General features: G+C 43.1%; 2 protein-coding genes across 10 annotated transcripts in view; both read left to right on the top strand.

The window, feature by feature from the left end:
• plxnb1a (plexin b1a) overlaps window positions 1-2,398 on the top strand; it is a 40,142-nt gene extending 37,744 nt beyond the window's left edge. For all 5 annotated transcript variants that reach the window (XM_013136497.4, XM_029123918.2, XM_029123916.2 and 2 more), the window contains exons 37-38: window positions 134-208; window positions 342-2,398. In XM_013136497.4, the coding sequence (XP_012991951.4) occupies window positions 134-208; window positions 342-446 (180 nt within the window). In that variant the 3' untranslated portion in view covers window positions 447-2,398. The remainder of the gene's footprint in view (window positions 1-133; window positions 209-341) is intronic.
• Window positions 2,399-5,624: 3,226 nt separating this feature from the next.
• Window positions 5,625-11,348, top strand: si:ch211-220i18.4 (SRSF protein kinase 3). Of its 5 annotated transcripts, none has more exons than XM_010893387.5 (12): window positions 5,625-5,794; window positions 6,972-7,120; window positions 7,279-7,387; window positions 7,478-7,565; window positions 7,790-7,877; window positions 7,977-8,083; window positions 8,207-8,375; window positions 9,546-9,619; window positions 9,855-9,962; window positions 10,483-10,552; window positions 10,670-10,762; window positions 10,901-11,348. In XM_010893387.5, exons 1-12 carry the CDS (start codon window positions 5,745-5,747, stop codon window positions 11,083-11,085), a joined length of 1,290 nt encoding a protein of 429 aa, XP_010891689.3. In that variant the 5' UTR covers window positions 5,625-5,744; the 3' UTR covers window positions 11,086-11,348. The 5 variants fall into 5 exon arrangements, with proteins under 5 accessions (XP_010891689.3, XP_019906994.2, XP_019906995.2 ...); XM_020051435.3 differs by having other exon boundaries at window positions 10,483-10,564; XM_013136323.4 differs by having other exon boundaries at window positions 5,626-5,794; window positions 6,972-7,078.
• The last annotated feature ends 5,139 nt before the right edge of the window (window positions 11,349-16,487 follow it).

Below are 16,487 nucleotides of genomic sequence, written 5' to 3'. Positions count from 1 at the left end.
CGTTATGTTGTGATGAAACAACACCTGGGTTGGATTGACGTGTTTTCTGTTGAGCCTCTGGCTGTTTGGCGTAGAAGCATTTTGAATGAACCAATATTGATTTCCAAGTATTCTTCACCTCCTTTCCATTCAGAATTACGCCAGTGAGGTGAACTATCTGGTGGCCCTGCATGAGCTCTATAAGTACATCAACAAGTACTACGACCAGGTGAGACCTCTGCCTCTTTCCGGTCCCTCTTCGCCGTTCGTCCCCAAGCTAGCCGAGCAAACAAACTACAGCGGCCGTCTCTGTTTAACCTGTGCTTGTCCCCCCCCCCCCCCCCCCTCCCCCCCTCGCCCAGATCATCACCGCTCTAGAGGAGGACCCCGCGGCTCAGAAGATGCAGCTGGGCTACAGGCTCCAGCAGGTCGCCGCCGCCGTGGAGAATAAGGTCACTGACCTATGATGTCAGAGCGGCCCTGAGGCAGGCGACAGGCCGCGGCGCTGACAGAGACACAGCTGCTGAGAGAGACAGTCCCGGGTGAAACGGACGCACTTGGGGGAGCCACGTCGGTTCGTGGGTGGGGCGTCTTTTCGTCAGACCGAAGGAGAGAAGTTAAGTCGAGGAACACTGAGCAGTGGCCTTTTCTTTTGGCCGTATCCTCCAGGAGTTGCTGTACATAGATTCTCCTAAAAGCTTCACAGGACATGGTCATGCCAACCTGACGTCATCTTACCCTGGCGCTGATGAGCGTGTAGTACTGACATGATCCTGAGTGAGCAAAGCCCCGTGGAACTCTCCGGATTACTGCGGAGTCAGTCAGCTACAGTCCAAGTCTTTTTACCCCTTTCAATCTCACTTTCTATGTTTTACTTCATGGTACAGCTCTGCTTTCCATACAGAATGTCATTTTTCAGACAAGCTTAAAGAAAGGAATCGTTGTCGTCCCTCCACTGAGTGTTTTTGAGCCTTAAGTCAGTTTTTCTGAGAGGATATCTTCCTTTCATTTTGTTAAAGGCCAATCCATGTGCTGGACTTTATGTTTGATTTCAATGTTCCTTGCCGAAAACCATGTCCAGTTGTGGCTACATGTCATTTCTCGAGGCAATTCAAATATATTTTTTTCAGTCCCAATGTGAGATGAAAGACATTTGTAGCTTAAATCTTCAGAAATATTTAAGTGGTTTATCTGTAGCACTGGGTCTGGCTTTCTTACTTTGCACATCATTTAAAGATGTTATTGAGCAGATGGAGATGAAACAAACCACAGTAAACAAACAACAATTCACCAGGCTAAATGTGTTGAAACAGTTTGTGTCAGAAAATTGCTGGTTATCATGGAATACTTCAATAGAACGTCCAGTTTTGTCAAAAAACTATGGTATGCGACAACTAATGGGCAACAGTTGTTATGGCTCACAAGTTTTTAATCACTGATTATTTGAACAAATCACGGTTTAACAGGGTCTGTGGTTCTTTTGAAATAAGGAAGGAGAGGAGGTATTTTTGCCATTAAATTTCACTGATGCTTCTACTTGGGCAGAGCCATCACCCTGCATCTTCTCATTCTAATGTTTTATATCACAGAACATTACTGAGTAGCTGACACAGTCTTACAATATTTTAGCAGTGGGTGTCAATGGTTTGGTTTACTGTAAAGATTAAGCAAAAGGAGTTAGATATTGGCAATATTGTTTAGCTCATCAAACCTCCAGCATAACACATTTTTAGTCTTAACTAACATTTAGCCCACGGTTTCATCATCACTGACAGTGTAATGACTGAACTGAGTGGTAGCCATTGTTTGGTTTTCATGAATGCAAAAAATTTGAAGTCTTAGGTTTTATAATATTATTTATTTATTTATTTTCCTGTCTGGTTGGCTGCTGGTTGGTTGTCTATTTTACGAAGACCAAAATATCAACCGATTTAATCCACTGATTTGTCAGTTACAACACCCATCACATTGTCTCTTGGTACTGAATGACTCTGAAGATGCAGAAGTGGGCCTGCTGGTCATGTTTGAGTTTTGACCATGTTTGATTACTTTTGGTGCTCTGTGTTTTAGTTGTTGCTGCGTATATCATACCAAAAGTCAGTTGTACATCCAAATTACAACATGCTTTGCATTCTGGGTCTAAAGCTATTTTTTTATTTTTCATGTAATTACCTTTTAGAGAAGTCAATCTATAATAAGGGAATTTCTATTGTTAGTGGAGCAGGTATGTCATCGTTGTCATATTTTGCTGTGTACATCCAATCTGCTTTCGTTGTTTGATTTCCTTGCAGAGTTCAAGCATTTTCTATTTTCTTGTAAGTACTTTACCACTGTAAGTCTGCCGTTAGCTTTCTCTAACTTTTTGATAGAAGAGATTTAACAACCAAATGTGATGCAATAAAAATGGTCAAACTGTCAATGTAGTTCAGGTTTTGTATTTGAAGGAATAAAAGAAATACGCTGCCAATTTTGGTATTTGAACGAACCGCCAATTACACCAAGACCTTGTCAAGCTGTAATCATCTGGTATTGCCTGTTGTAACTTCGTCACTTTGATAGTATAGTAAAACGATCCTAGTTATCGCTATTGTTGTATTTGTCAAAAACTGTGTTGTATTTTGCATTGGATAAAAAAACAGCTAATGTTCAGCAGTTGAACGTCACAACTAGGCATCTCGGGCCACATTGTTTTCTCTGAGTTTCTTACTGGCAATGTCAACTTGGAAGGTAATTCAGTTGAATCAGACCGAGGATAACTTTGAGAGCAAGTTAACTCAATTTTAGGTTTACCATATATTGAGCTGTAAATGATGTACTTAAATTTTTTCACATTTTTCGGAACCCTGATCATCATGAAAGAGTGGCTCTAATGTTTATTAAATATATTCATCATTAATGGAACATTTCTGGGACTCACAGACTCAGTCACTTAATGTGTTTAATGGAACTACATTGTACTGCAGCAGACCCTTTATAGAAACACCCAAAACATTGACGTGGCTGTACGATAACCGTTTGTCTTTAGCCACAGGTTTAGCCTCCTACAACTTTTGTTCTTCAGATTTGTTGCATTTGTGGCTGATTAAAAGCAGCTAATCACGCTGCTGTTGCGTTTTGTGGAAAACAGTGTCACGTCGAATGAAGTGGCTGTGCCATTGGAGAAGTTGTGGTTGAAAGGGGAAAGTTGGAGCTGGGTCAGAGAAGTGGAAGGCTTTTGGCTTTTTAAAGTGTTAACTCCCTGCTGATGTTCATGATGCTTAACCTTAAATTTATTTTTTCCATCTAGTGGTTGTTCTGTCCTTGGATTTAGTCCGGTAAGCATTAGTACTGTACTCTGGCTCTGACAGCACATCTAAACAGGTTAGTGAGGATTTATTTTTAACTTTTGGAATTCAGCAGGGATGAGGAAAGAAAATATATAGAGATTTTCGACTATTGTTAGTGTGTAGTCCTATTCAGGTTGATGTCATCGCATTCAAATAGTTCCATGTGTCTTTGTGGTAGAGACTTTTTTTTATTATTCATTTTGACTCATCAAATCTGCCTGTTATGCTCACAGACTTTGATATTCATCAAATGATAAGCTATGTACTGTTGCTGTAAAAACACCAGTAAAAAGGGTAGCTTTTTCGTGTGGGAGACCATTCAAATGTCAACACAGTTTGAACCAGAAGGATGGTGGTGTGATTATAAATAATTCAAGTAATTTACAATGTTACGGCTAATCTATCTAATCTAATCCATCCCCCCAATTTATTTTTTAATGAAACATGATTTAAGTTCACTATCAAAAAGTGCACTTTGTTGACTTGAAGGCTAAAGGGCATGTGCTCAGCACAATAATAGCCCTGCCAATGTATTGGCCTGAGGTCCTATCTTCAGCGGGACTCAACATTAAGCGTTAACATTTTATTTGTTAATGTTTCTAGTAAAACATTTGACACCCATGACATCCAATCCTATTTTAGCCTTGACACAGTTTCCCAACGTTGTACCATGCCTGGGTCTGCGACAGTATAAGTGGCTGAGTTCCTGTGGGTCTGCTACTTGCGTTATCACACATTGGAACTGCGCCACTAACTGCCGATTTAAGGATTTTGTGGTTCAATGCTGTGCCAAGACGAGGCTGTAACACACTCATAAAGGGCACTGCTGGTCATAAATGAAGGCCAAAACTATCGTAGCTGCACTAAAAGATTTGCATGAGAGATTAATTATTTTTGCAGTATAGCATAGCAGAACAAGCACATTTTATGACAAAAAAAAACTAAGATCTTGTGCGGTCCCCTAAAACATCTATGTCTGGAGATGAAAAGATAGTTCCCCAGAAAAATGTAAATAGGTGCCACTTAGCTGGGAAACCTGGAAGCCACATAAGGCTATCAACATGCCTGAAGAACATGCTTGACTTTCCAACTAGCAATCCAGAGTAAATTCTCAGAGGACACAACAGTAATTTGAGCAGAGAATTCATTGGGATAGTTCTTTACCTTCAGAAAACTAGTCAAATTCTGTCTTTATTCCTCTTTTTTCCTTGGCCACTCACCTGTAGCTGTGGCTGTGAGATTTAGGGTCATTATCATGCTGAAAGGTTATCCGGTTTCATTGTTATGTTGATAGGTTATCTGGTTTCATTATAATTTTTTGTATATTGCTCAAAATGTTTCATTTAGGCCCAATAGCTTAACTTTAGTTTTGTAAAACAGCAAAACCTTTTGGCAAAGGTTCGCAATATTTTTTGACGCACTTCAAATAGGATCCAAAATCATTTTGGAGGTGACTGTGGAAATGAACACCTACGCCTATCCCAGTAAGGGCTGGAATGGAATATAGAACGATATCGAAGCCAGTATTTACGAGCCTCCTCCCTTAATAATTATAATGTTCTCATGCCATGTCTGTCCTTATCCAGAGCCTAATCCAGGCATGAATTGGGAAACGTCCCAGTATAAATCATAAAAGTCCACACGGACCGTTTAAACAGACTTGTGACACATTGCTGGAACTATGGTCTCTTCCTCTCAGATCCGTGACATGCCCCCTCCGGCCGACTACGCTGCGGGGCTGGCAGTTTCCCAAGTGTCATCGGGTGGCTCGGGGAGGCAGAGTGTTAACAGGCCAGTATTAGCCACAGAGAGCAGAGCCAAGTCCGAGACATCTGGAATGATGCCAGGAATATTTTTTATCTCCGTGGCTGGCGTGGGAACATACTGACGCGAGTTTAAGAAGGGCAACTCATCACTTGCCCCTGACTTCCGCTGGCGAGTTTTTTTATGCTGCCCATCATTGGACTGTTGAAGAGATTAATCTTAATGTACAGAGCCGAATAAGACAACAGTCGATCTGTCATCCCCTACGACGCCGCGCCAACCCTGCCACAATCAGGGTCATTTTATACACACCTTATCTCTGGGACGAGATGCGTTTTCGCCCAAACCTTCTCAACATCCACCACCGGGGATTGGGATGTTGTGGGCGTGGCCAATTGAAGTTGGTTACCCTAGAACCACCATTGCGGAAATCGAGGACATTTTTATTTTGATAAAATCCACTCGACTGGGTGTGAAGTTAAACTCCACAGCAACCCCACGCAGCTGTCACTTTCTCTCCTCTCTCTCACAGTTCAACAGGAGGGGGTGAGAGAGGAGAAAGGACAGAGGGGGCTAGGGGAGTACCATGTTTAGACCCGGACAGGCTCCTCATACCTTGACACGGTCCACTGAACGGTCAGTCAGTCCTTCTACCGGGTTCTAACCAGTTCAGCCATGGAGAATACATGCACAGCCCAGTCATCTGGACAGCTAGCTCAGAAACTGTAAGTATACCCCCCCCCCCCCCCCCCACCCAACCCAAATTGAGTTTGACTTATCTAGGGTGTTTTATGGATTAGTCATTGAAATATGCACCTTGTGTGTTGACTCTCTTAGAGAGTCAACCATTGCTCACAGTCAAGTGAGTGGAAGCTATATAGCTGTTGCCTAAGATTTAAATCAAGTAAAACTTATTTGGAAGTATGATTTATTTGGAAGTAATATTTATTTTTAAATCAAGTAATATTTATATCCGCTTAACCAGCGGAGGCGGACAGCCCATCTGGCATTTCGGTCAGACCGCCCTCGCTTTTGCGTAAAGAGCCGTGGTCCAGATTTGAACCCAGGCTGCAGCTGTACACGTGCACCTGAGGCAGGACCAGTGGACATAAATGAATGTTTCTTAATGCGTAAGAGGGAGGACATCTGTGAGCATAAATTAATGTTTCTAAATGCGTAAGAGGCAGGACATCTGTGAGCATAAATGAATGTTTCTTAATGCGTAAGAGGCAGGACATCTGTGAGCATAAATGAATGTTTCTAAATGCGTAAGAGGCAGGACATCTGTGAGCATAAATGAATGTTTCTAAATGCGTAAGAGGCAGGACATCTGTGAGCATAAATGAATGTTTCTAAATGCGTAAGAGGCAGGACATCTGTGAGCATAAATGAATGTTTCTAAATGCGTAAGAGGCAGGACATCTGTGAGCATAAATGAATGTTTCTTAATGCGTAAGAGGCAGGACATCTGTGAGCATAAATGAATGTTTCTTAAAGCGTAAGAGGCAGGACATCTGTGAGCATAAATTAATGTTTCTTAATGCGTAAGTGGCTCAATCTGCACATGATCAACACCGAGGCCATGTGTATAGTACCATAATCTTTATCCGGCATTATCTGAATTACGTTTTTAACAAAGAAAATAACCCAGTAAGGAACGCATGGTTGTTTTTCCCCTCTGAAAACAAAAGTGGCATGTCTGCGTCCAGCCTGCTTGGTCTCCATGTGAACAACGAGGACCGCGTCTAAAAGTAGTCTCTCCGCTTCCAGCAACCCGACACTGACTTGGACACCGGTTTGACATTTGGCCTGTGGGGTCAGACAGGTGGACACTGTGTCTACAGCGTGTTTACAATCTGTGCCTGAGTGTGTGGGCGTGTGGGTGTTTTTTTTTTTTTGCAGCAGCAGTGATTCTGGGACATCCTTTGGGCTTGATACGCGAAGTCGTTTTGATGCGTTGGCGTCCGACACTTCAATGGACGGAGAGGACCTCAGAGAATACTGCGAGGGTTGGATATTGCCCCTACTCATTCTTGTCTTTCCCCATAAATGTACATCGAAGAGACATGTAAAGAGTTGTTTCCATATACAGCACAAGAACCTTATTTCTCTTCTGTGAAAACCATATATTAGAGCCTGATCGATTTAAACATACAGTCCGCTGCAATAAAATAAATACGTCCGTTTGCTGAAGTGTGTTTTTCCACAGGTGGGTTCCACCCCGTCCATATCGGAGACATCTTCAACAGGAGATACAAGGTTGTGTCCAAGTTGGGCTGGGGATACTTTGCCACGGTGTGGCTGTGCTTGGACCTCAGGTACCTGTCACTACACTGATGTCTGGGCATCTCCTCAAACGCTGCCATGCTTGCGAGGGTGAAATGAGTTGTGGGTGTGGGTGTGTACAGGTTGGGCAGGCGCGTGGCCGTGAAGGTTTTGAAGAGTGGAGATGGATTCACTCAGGCTGGGGAGGACGAAGTGACACTGCTGCGCTGTGTGAGTCCTGCCTTTGGTTTGTTACCAGGACAAAAAAAAAATCTGTTTTAACTCTTAGTCCACTTCATGTTATTTTTCTTTTCCACAGGCAGACTTCCTTTTAAGCCGTCCTATATGTTTATGGTTCCTTGTTTGTATTCCCTGTCTAATACAAACCCATCTGGAACCGCAATTCTGCTCCGTACCTCTCACCTCCACCTGCCCTTTTCCCTTCTCCCCCTCAGGCAAATGGTCCCACGACTCGTCACCCAAACAGGCAAAGGATTGTTCAACTCCTGGATGAGTTCAAGGTTGCCGGGGTCAATGGGGTCCGTATCCTTCCCCCAGACTACCCACACAAACACCACAAAAAACCTCAGTAGTAAAGGTTCAAAGTTCAAAGTGCTTGCTACCTTGACCTCCATCGTCGAGACCGATGCCTTGTATTGGAGCTGCTGGGACCCGATCTGCGCTGTTGGCAACTCTGTTTTGGAAACCCAGGGCTACCGCTTTCTTGTGTAAAACAGGTCATTTCTCAGGTAGGAATGTGATGAAGTAGAAGCAGCTGTTGTTATGGATAGCGCTACACTAATGACTGTATCTATCGATAGTTTTATGCAGAACTTGTCTTGGATCTCAGTGCCGACAATCATTCCCTGTAGGTTCTCCAGGCTCTGGACTACCTGCACATTCAGTGTAAAATCATCCACACAGACATCAAGCCAGAGAATATACTTTTGTGTTTGAAGGAGCAGGACCCAGAACAGACAGCAGGGGGCAGTGCATGTCCTGCACTTTCTGTGAGAGGCACAGAGTCCGCGAGTAGAGCAGGTATCTTTATTTTATTTAATAAGATTAGCTGATTAAGAACCACTTTACAGTGATGACATGGCTAAAAGCCTTACAATTTCAAGACCGCACTGAAATTCAACACTAGTGTTGTTTGCTCCTTGGGGTTTAAGACCGGGTGTTCCTGTAAAAGCACTTCGTGACAACTGCTGTTGTAAAAAGGGCTTTATAAATACATTTGATTGATTGAATAACACACACACAATCAAAAACATGTATAATGGAGTTCAGCGTTCCACGAGGTAGTGTTCTTCACAGTTCAGCTGAATACACTGTAGAACTAAGTTAATAACATGTTGATGGGCTTACAGCACATTGTACTTCGCTCAAGGCTGGTATTCTGTTTCCATGTCAATATCAGATTGATTATATCCACTATGTTGTTGTCCTAACTTCAGCTTCGACCTCAGCTTCAGCAAAACAGACATGTAGAAGAGGTTCTCAACAAAAAAAATGACAATAAAGGGGCTTACCAGGAAAACTAATTTGGTGATGCACAAAAATATAAAAAGCAGGGATTAATATTGAATTTGCTCAGTCTTTAATCCATTGTTCTGAATAAGCGGAGGAGACAGTTTTGCCAAAGACATGTAAATTGGGATTACAGTTTGTTGAAATATAATAAATAGAACATGAGTTCACATTTAAGTCAATGAGTTGTTCTTTCTCATTTTTGTCTTTCTGTGAATTTAATCCTACCGGATATTAACGAATCCAGGTAGATAATTTTAGAAAAACGGGCCCCAGGTGACTGATGTTTCGACATCAAGCTGACGTTTTCCTCAGACTGATCTTAGCATTGCGCTTAGCTGCTATTTATAGCCTAGTGCCCCACTGAGACAAAGACAACACAGACATAAAAATAACATGAGTCATCTTGCAAAATAACAGCACAATATATTTTCTGTTGAAGTATTTGAATCAGATATTAACCCTATACTCTACTAAAAACTGTTGTTGTTGAACACCTTTTTTAGTTCCAGGTAAAACCCTTGTAGAACTGAAGTTCATCAGAATTTGTACCTGTAACTCAAACAATTTTATGCGGAAGGAAAAGAAAAGTACAGGGACAGCAGAAGCTCCCAGTATGGCTTATTTTCTTCCTGAGAGTGTATGTTTAATGGTGCCTTCTTTCTCTTCCTGTCAATTCAGAGGACCCTGCAGCGCCCAGCCATCCGACGGAGATCACCGTAAAGATCGCTGACCTGGGAAGCTCCTGTTGGGTGGTGGGTACTGATCAGTCCATCAGTGCATCAAAGATGCCTCGTTTGCCCCCGTATTTTATGTCGCTCGGATCCCAATGGTGGCTCCATTTTAAAAGAAACCAATAATTAGATCGTGCTCATTCATTGGTGCATGGATCAATGTCACACACCCTCCTGTCGTGTTAAGAGGAACTGGGGCGGGGTGCTGCCATGGGCTCGGAAATCTATTTTGCCCTGTGCCTGTGTGACATTCCAGTACAAACATTTCTGCGAGGAGATCCAGACTCGTCAGTACCGCTCCCTCGAGGTTCTACTGGGCTCCGACTATGGTCCACCTGCGGACATCTGGAGTGTAGCCTGCCTGGTGAGAGACAGAACGACCGACACCGGGCCGCAGCGCGTTACGGTGAAGTCTGCCTCTAGTCACAGCTTCACCTGAGGGGCATCTGTTTTTTTCGCTCGCCTCCTCTGATACACTTGCAGCAGCTGGTAAAGTTTTAGGATGCTGATTTCCGTCCATACAGGTTCTGCGGATTGTTATGCTATCAACAAACTATTGAGAGACTGTTGTTGCGTGGCTGCTCTCTAAGGTTAGGTTTAGGGTTTACAATAAGGGTTGGGGAAAAGGTTAGGATAAGGGTTATGGTTAGGAGATGGTAGATTATTTGAGCAACTTTTTGTCTGAAAAGTTATGATCAAAGTATTTCCAAATACCAGATAATTGTGCATAATTGTGCATGTTCCTGAAGCATTTCCCAACTGCTGTGTTGTTTCCCATGAAGTCCACCGGCTCTTTGACCATCAAGACGGGCACACTAACAAGCTTTGTTGACACCTCTGCAGATTTGTTCCAGGCAACTCGAGTCCTCTTCTTTGTTTTCTAGGCTTTTGAGCTGGTCACTGGAGATTCATTGTTCGAGCCCAAAGCTGGGAAGACATTTTCCGTGGAGGAAGGTACGCGTGTCGGTATGGCAACGCCAGATGGAAAGGAATTGACAAAGGAATTAAATGTTGATTTAAATCGAGTAATGTTCGGTTATATCACTTGATTTTGGGTTTTGTTTCCTCTAGATCACATCGCTCATATCATAGAGCTCCTTGGCAAAATCCCAGAGGCAGTAGCCTTGTCTGGGAAATATTCCTTGGAGTACTTCACTCGCAGAGGTAAGTGAAGCACATGGTTTTGGAAGCCATCAAATGATTCCAACGTGCAAAATAATGTGTTATTGCTTGATTCAGTTTTACACTAAGACAAAACATTCCCCTCTTTCCCTGCATCTTTCTGGTTGTGTGTTCTCCCAGGTGACATGCGTCACATCGGGGGGCTGAAGCCCTGGAGTCTGTATGAGGTGCTGGTGGAGAAATACCATTTCCTGTTGAAGGAGGCCTCTCTCTTCTCTGACTTCCTGTTGTCCATGTTGGACTTCCAGCCCCAGAGGAGGTCCAGTGCTGCCCAGTGTCTTCTGCATCCCTGGCTTAGCTCCTGAGCCCTGGCCCCGCCCATGGGAACCACTGGAGCCAGCCAATGGTATATATACATGATTTAGTTAATTATTTCACCTTCATTCAGACATCATGGGATGAAGGGCAACATGTGTGGATTTGCCAGAAATGTTGCTTTAGCATGAGACAATTATCTCCACCGCATGGAATTGCTGTGAGGTGTGGAGCCCCAACAAACAAAATGTGTATTTGATACACTGCCGATTTTGCCGATTTTCCTACTTACAAAGCATGTAGAGGTCAAATTTTTATCATAGGTACACTTCAACTGTGAAAGACAGAATCTAAAACAAAAATCCAGAAAATCACATTGTATGGTTATTTTTATAATTAATTTGCATTTTATTGCATGACATAAGTATTTGATCACCTACCAACCAGTAAGAATTTCAGCTCGCACAGACCTGTTAGTTTTTCTGTAAGAAGCCCTCCTGTTCTCCACTCATTACCTGTATTAACTGCACCTGTTTGAACTCATTACCTGTATAAAAGACACCTGTCCACACACTCAGTCAAACAGACTACAACCTCTCCACAATGCCAAAGACCATAAAAAGCTGTGTAAGGACATCAGGGATACAATTGTAGACCTGCACAAGGCTGGGATGGGCTACAGGACAATAGGCTAGCAGCTTGGTGAGAAGGCAACAACTGTTTGCGCAATTATTAGAAAATGGAAGAAGTTCAAGATGACGATCAATCTCCCTCGGTCTGGGGCTCCATGCAAGATCTTACCTCGTGGGGCATCAATGATGATGAGGAAAGTGAGAGATCAGGCCAGATCTACACAGCAGGACCTGGTCAATGACCTGAAGAGAGCTGGGACCACAGTCTCAAAGAAAACCATTTGTAACACACGACGCCGTCATGGATTAAAATCCTGCAGCGCACGCAAGGTCCCCCTGCTGAAGCCAGCGCATGTCCAGGCCCATCTGAAGTTTGCCAATGACCATCTGGATGATCCAGAGGAGGAATGGGAGAAGGTCATGTGGTCTGATGACACAAAAATAGAGCTTTTTGGTCTAAACTCCACTCGCCGTGTTTGGAGGAAGAAGAAGGATGAGTACAACCCCAAGAACACCATCCCAACCGTGAAGCATGGAGGTGGAAACATCATTCTTTGGGGATGCTTTTCTGCCAAGGGGACAGGACGACTGCACCGTATTGAGGGGAGGATGGATGGGGCCATGTGTCGCGAGATCTTGGCCAACAACCTCCTTCCCTCAGTAAGAGCATTGAAGATTGGTCGTGGCTGGGTCTTCCAGCAACGACCCGAAACACACAACCAGGGCAACTAAGAAGTGGCTCCGTAAGAAGCATCTCAAGGTCCTGGAGTGGCCTAGCCAGTCTCCAGACCTGAACCCAATAGAAAATCTTTGGAGGGAGCTGAAAGTCCGTATAGCCCAGCAACAGCCCAGAAACCTGAAGGATCTGGAGATGGTCTGTATGGAGGAGTGGGCCAAAATCCCTGCTGCAGTGTGTGCAAACCTAGTCAAGAACTACTGGAAACGTATGATCTCTGTAATTGCAAACAAAGGTTTCTGTACCAAATATAAAGTTCTGCTTTTCTGATGTATCAAATACTTATGTCATGCAATAAAATGCTAATTAATTACTTAAAAATCATACAATGTGATTTTCTGGATTTATGTTTTAGATTCCGTCACTCAAAGTTGAAGAGTACCTATGATAAAAATTACAGACTTCTACATGCTTTTTTAAGTAGGAAAACCTGCAAAATCGGCAGTGTATCAAATACTTGTTCTCCCCACTTTATCTTAATTGAAGACCGTTTAATACAGCAGGAAAACGATCTTGCAGCAATATAAAGTGGAGAATAGTTTCATGGGTAATAATGAATTGAAATGTGTTTACATTGTTTTATATGTGTTAATAAACTTTTTTTAAACTGCATATTAAGTCTGACATTTTAATGAGGAGATTACAAATAAGATTAAAGAAATGCATTATCTACTGGACAATTCTTTCAACAACATGGTTATCAAATAACGGAGGGTGCAGTTAATGTTTCCCAGTTTGGCAGATGCCAGTGTTCTCTGTGAAATGCACAATCCAATGATCAGACTGGATTGGTCTCATCTCATACTTGAAAGGGGCATTTGATTATCTGCAGTGTAATGAATGTATGACCTTCTACAAGTGCTGTGTGATGTAATAAAATGTAAAGCTTGTGCTCAGACCTGACATTTGTGCCAGTGGTGCTAAACGTTTTCCATGGTGCTCTAATCTTTTTCCATCATGTAATAAATCATCGTATTGATGAAAATGTTTTCCATTGTCTCTTTTTGGGCAACATCTGCAAGTTTCCTTTGTCATGACAGTTTTAACAAAGACAGGGAGGTCGGGTTTTGGGGTTTATTCTAATCCATGTTTTTCTGTGCATCTGTAGAGAAGTAATGATTACATGAAAATGATTAGTGAGTTTGCTGCTAAAATGCCACTGAAAGGTTGAATACATGCTGCTGAAATACTTGATAGTCTACAGACTCATCATACAAATTGTCTTCCATAGTCTGCACATTTAAACACAAATGATGTTGACATACCCCCCCCCCCCCTTTTGCCTAGTATTGTGGATTCTGACACCACGTAAGAATTAGTGTAATAATTGTTGTTTAGACTGCAGACTGATATTCATTGTCTGTTTTCTGGGATTTTCCCATTACAGCCTTGCCTGTTTTTAAGCAGTCTCATTAGGTTTACACGTGTTGCAGCATGTGCAAACCCATTTATGTTAAGGAATAAATATTCCTGTACTGCAAAGCCTGTGCCTGGTTCCTTCCGTTGTGTGATCACCCAGACAGTAGCCGTTCAGGCACAAACATTTCCCCATTCTTTATCGGTTTTATATTGCAGCACTGTTTATAGAGGTCCAGGGGTCTTATGGCAGGTCGTCTGAATCCCAGCAGCACGGTAACACTCCTGGGGGCTGGGCTGTTTCTACTGGTCCACTATCTCATTCTACTGTGTGAATGTATATAAAAGGTCATTTGAGGGCTGTCCCAGGAAAAGCAGACATGCAAGGGGGACATGTCCTAGAACCATCCAGCAGGGACACTGTTGAAGCGCCTGCTTTCGACATACACCTCACGCGCTCAGGTTTTTCATGAATTATTTTCACTCAACCGTAACAAAACCGGTAGGAATGTTAAAGAGATACACTTCAAGTGTTTTTGCCCGTGTTTGTGTCGGCCAGAGATGGGGGCATTGTGGACTCTCACTAACGAAATCAACCTGTTTCCTGGTGGTGCTGACACCACAGGGACAGCTCTTCGCTGGGGGTTATTTTGATGGCCAAGTATCTCCAAATACAGGGTAAGTTCACGTGGGAACCATTGAAAAGCATCCAATACCTTTTGCATAGTGGCACTAAAGAGACAACAGAAGTTAATGTGTAGCCAGCCGTAAACATTGGCGAGATTGGCCAATGTGAACAGGTCATCAAACAAACACCAGGCTAAAGATCAATGAGATTAATGTTTCACCCCTGGGTGAGTGTCAATAGTGGCACTCTTTGTTATTCTACTAGGCCAGGTCCCAGAGGAGATGAGCAGGGTGATTATTGGTCAGTCCTTGGTAGAGGTATTACAGAACCTGCCCTATACTGATGCAGGGGTCCATGAGACCCAGAGGGTGGTCGTCATTACCTATTGCATTGATTCACGGCACTAGCAGAGATGTCACCTTCCAGGGCTTCATCAAGAAGGTTTTAATCCTAGTTGTCCTTATTTCAGACGCCGTTAGTCAGCTTGAGGTTATGAATCCATACCGAACGCTGACTGTGGTCATGTCCTTTTGATGTTACTAAACTGAATTGCTCTACTGTCTGCAGGCCTTTGTGGCTCATCCCCTTTGTAAGTCACCTCTAAACTATGTCTAATCAACTTGGCGGCCGATGTGGTGAAGACCGCGCCATTGCCAATAACCTGGTGTGCTACCGGGTCGATGAATTGGGCGTTGAGGTTGTTTGTTGAAGCAGTGGAGACGGGCCACTGAAATGGCTCCGCAGTCCGACCAAGCAGCACAGCGTCATCTGGGAAGCCCAGTCGAAGTAAACAATCGGTGAGGACGACTTCCATTCGCTCCTCCTCAACAGCCAACTCGAGCTCCTTCCTAAGCCCCGCTAATCTTTACAGCCAGACTTATCACCCGCAGTAACCCTTGGCAGCATATAACCTCCGTCCTGCTCCACTGGCTCTGTCTGTCAACACAGATTACACAATCCTCCTTTTCACCTACAAAGCCCATCCACCACTTTTACCCTAGTTACCTGTCAGACCTTCGCACCTTCCGAGTCACACCTCCCTCCGTCCCGCATCTGGTGACCGAAGCCATCCTCGGGACTAACGCTCCAGGTGGGCCAAAGACAGGCCCTCCTCCAGGGTTGCTCCCAGGCTCTGTGACCTCCTGCTGGAGTCGGACCACCATCCTCCTGTCTCTGCTAGAGGTCCCTCCACTTTCTAAACATGCATGAAAAAGTGCCTAAGTGCATGATGAAGGATCAATAGAAACCAAATGTATGGACCTCAACACTGTGTTGAAGCCGGTTCAACCCAGATCCCAGGACGTGATCTGTCGTTTGAGTCAGATTTGTCTAAATGTAAAAAAGGCTAGCTTTATATGTCCACGTTAAAATATCAAGACTTAAAAGCACAAACGTCTATCTGGTCAATGCTCCAAAATGCTATGCCAAGCTTGTGGGCCATAAGGTTTACAGGAGAGAACAATTAAATGTAGAATGATTTTTTTAACAGAAACTATACAAACATAATTGCATTATTGCGGGCAATGACATGATACAAACCACGCTGAGAGTGAAATGCCGCATCAAGCCCGATCTGATCCTCAGGGCCTACTCTTTGCCCTTCCTTTCCCTTCCCTGTTTCATGTTAGATTTTCTTGTGTTGTGCCAGTTTGGTTGTGAATCCTGTCTTGTTTTGTATATTAACTACTTTATCAATCAACTTTGGGTCTTTTAAAGGGCTAAAAATAAGACCAATGTATTGTTGTTTAAAATAAAACATGGTTTTGTTGTTCCAAAACACTCATTATTGTTCATATCCTTTCATCCAAGTTTCTTAATTAGGTTAATTGACCAATAATTTTCACAGCTGTTTATCTGAACAAGGACCTGGTTATCTGTAAATAAAGGCACCCAAACTATCATACTAAAACATAGCCATGAGAATTAGATTAAAAATTTTAGCCAGCTGAGACATTACCTTTATAGCACGTTCAGTGAAATCTACTCTGTAATACAGGGTAAGTATGGATAAGAAAGTGATGTAACAGGTGTGGATTTTCTGAGATGACAGCCAGTCTATATATATTCATTGACCAGACTGAGCTAACAACCCCAAGCAGG

This window comes from Esox lucius, chromosome 12 (assembly GCF_011004845.1).
Source record: "Esox lucius isolate fEsoLuc1 chromosome 12, fEsoLuc1.pri, whole genome shotgun sequence".
In the NCBI taxonomy this organism is placed as follows: domain Eukaryota; kingdom Metazoa; phylum Chordata; class Actinopteri; order Esociformes; family Esocidae; genus Esox; species Esox lucius.
This window is presented reverse-complemented; position numbering and strand designations above follow the sequence as displayed.